General features: G+C 43.7%; 1 protein-coding gene across 1 annotated transcript in view; it reads right to left on the reverse strand.

Moving 5' to 3' along the window:
• Positions 1 to 796: 796 nt before the first annotated feature.
• The window catches only part of adamtsl2 (ADAMTS like 2), a 19,594-nt gene continuing 17,678 nt past the window's right edge, over positions 797 to 2,712 (reverse strand). Inside the window, exons 17-19 of the mRNA XM_022768126.1 lie at positions 1,833 to 2,009; positions 1,210 to 1,354; positions 797 to 924 (exon numbers count right to left, since the gene is read on the reverse strand). Of these exons, the coding sequence (XP_022623847.1) occupies positions 797 to 924; positions 1,210 to 1,354; positions 1,833 to 2,009 (450 nt within the window). The remainder of the gene's footprint in view (positions 925 to 1,209; positions 1,355 to 1,832; positions 2,010 to 2,712) is intronic.

The following is a 2,712-nucleotide window of genomic DNA, read 5'->3' on the forward strand; positions in this document are numbered from 1 at the left end:
AGCGTTGCCATCTTTTTGTTTTGTTTTTCTTCTCGTTACATGTTGGTTTTTAAATTTTTCTTTCTCTTTCTTTCGTCCTACGACCGAAGTGATGTCACCCTGTCAGCTCAGACAGTGGCCGGTCTCATGCTGAAAGGTTACTGCAGGTCATTTCGTCCCGTCTCCGCCTCGGCTTTCGCTGCGGTCACATCAGTAAAGGCCCCACACACCCTCACAGGTGTTTTCACACACTCTGACACACCACACCTTTACCCAGTCAGGTGGTTTTCACCTGTCCACACACACTGTCACAAACACACTGCTCAGAGGTTTCACAACCTCAGTCCCTCAGTGCTTTGAATTCAGTAAGAATCCACCTGTGCAGAGTCTGATCGTGCAGAGAGATGAACACCTGTGTGGCTGTGCAGGCTCTTTACAGAGAAACTATCCACCTTAAATCACAGTGTGGCTGCGACTGGTTCATCACCATCGGCTGTTTAACATGTTACAGTCTTCACCAGTTCTTTTTCTGTTTAATCCAAATAAAATTTCTTTTGCAGTTGATGAAGCATCAACAGGAAAATGTCTTTGTCTGTAAATCAAGATTTTAAACTTTCCAACTGACGAAGGGAGAAACATAAATCCAAGTGGAGGAAGTTCTTCTTCATAAGAAAAAAAAAAAAGATAAGCGTTTCCAACTCTTTATCTTCCTCTCATTATTCACAGTAACTGCTGTACAAGCACAAACGTACCCATGTGTTTCCTCATGCTGGAGTTATAGAGTCGGGGTGGAGGGAGGAGGCTGCCGTGTCCTGGACTAGGAGGGTGGAGGTCGTACGGCGCGGCACGAGTGGCAGCAGGCCTTGCTGTAGTACCAGTGGCTGCACAGGTTCACCTTCAGGGCCAGCAGGCAGTTGGTGGAGGGACGATCCTGGCAGCTCTCATCTGGGACACAAAGTCATTTCACCACAGTTAAATCTGAAGCCAGAAGTTCAGGTAGCAAAAACAATCCCCCCCTTTTCAGCTCCCTTCAATAAAAACATCAAGAAACATCAAAAATTATTGGGGAAAAACCAAAAAACATCAAGAAAAATCAAGAAAAATCTAAAAACATCAAGAAAAACATCAAGAAAAAAGCATCAAGAAAGTGGTGGCCTTTTAATTCCAAATGTCAAACTATGTATACAAGTCAAACTTTGGGCTTTTCGTTTGTCACAGGTGTGGCCTCACCTGGCGGCTCAGTGGGGCAGGCCTGCAGGGTGCACGTCTGTTTGGCCACCGGCTTGGTGAGGGGGTCGCAGCCTCGGACCAGCTCTCTGCCCTGGTAACACTTGACGTCCCTCATCCTCACGCCCACACCGCACGTCTTAGTGCACTGAGGAGAGACACAGTCGTCACACACCTTTCATTTCTCCGTCCGGACTGAAGAAGAATAAACATGTTTGCAAAACTTGGTAGAGAGAGAATCAATGTTTGTTTTCTGATGTACAAGATTAAAAAGATGGCATCATTAAACACACCTCTTCTTTTTCTTCTTCTCCCTTTTTCACATATTTGCAATTAAAATCTTTTTGTAAATATTCCTGAATCATAAAATATTTCCCTAATTTATTACGACACAATTTAGGAGTTGAAATGCGATGTGGCCGAGTGCAACATCCAAGTCTTCAGGATGACGACGACCCGGTCCGGCTTTCACAGCACCGAACACCAGAACCTGTGACTCTCCAGTCTGGATCTACAGCTGATTCTTCCTCTTCATCAAGGAGCAAAGTGAACGGTTTTTAAAGGCACCTGTTAGAACTAAAGCTGTGGAGCTCACTATCCTGACACAGGTGTGAGGGTGGACTCACCTCAGACCAGGGGGTGGTGTACCATTTGAAGCACGGCCTCTCGAAGCAGGTGTTTTCATCCTCTGGCTTCTCGCTGCTTCCGCACGCTTTGTCGTCAAAGATCTGGAACTTTCCTCCGCTGATGCCGACGCACAGGACCATCCTCCGCTTCACGCCACGACCGCAGGTCGTGTTACACTAGGAGGCGGGAAAATAAAAGTTACAGTGGATTCCTCGTCACTGAACGAAAACGCACTCCTGCTGATTTGGAAGAACCCATGTATTTAAACCCAGTATTTAGGTTTAAAGGATAAATTGATTTATTTATTTAAAGAGGTGATTCAATTAAAAACATAAACTCCTATGAGTGGGTCTTTAGATGGGTCTTTAGATTACCACCTTCCCACAATCCCCTGAACACACCACGAGGGGCCTGAGGAGATCAGGCCCCAGTTTAAAACTCTACTCAACACATACTTGTATCAAGCAGCTTTTATCTTTGGTTTCTACTCTTAGTTTAATTTCCTTTTATCTGCTTCTTTGCTTTTAACACACGTATTTGTAATTCTCCCTGTTATACTTGCCTTGCTAATTAGCACTTAGCCTCTCTTTCTTTATTGCTTTTGTTTTTATGTTTGTACATAAATATGTTTTCACATGTATAATTATATATATATATATATATATATATATATATATATATATATATAATGATATACAGCATCTAATTAAACGCCAATACATGCAAACAGTATCTCCAACATTTTCACCCACTCCTCTGGAGCCTTACAGGAGTCTCTCTCCTGGACGAGGCTGCATGTTGATCTGTCTCTGTCTTGACAGCTAATAACGTCCAGGTGTTATTTTATAACTTGCTGCCAGGAGGAACATCCAAGGGAAA

This window comes from Seriola dumerili, unplaced genomic scaffold (genome assembly GCF_002260705.1).
Source record: "Seriola dumerili isolate Sdu_G_001 unplaced genomic scaffold, Sdu_1.0 BDQW01001417.1, whole genome shotgun sequence".
In the NCBI taxonomy this organism is placed as follows: Eukaryota; Metazoa; Chordata; class Actinopteri; order Carangiformes; family Carangidae; genus Seriola; species Seriola dumerili.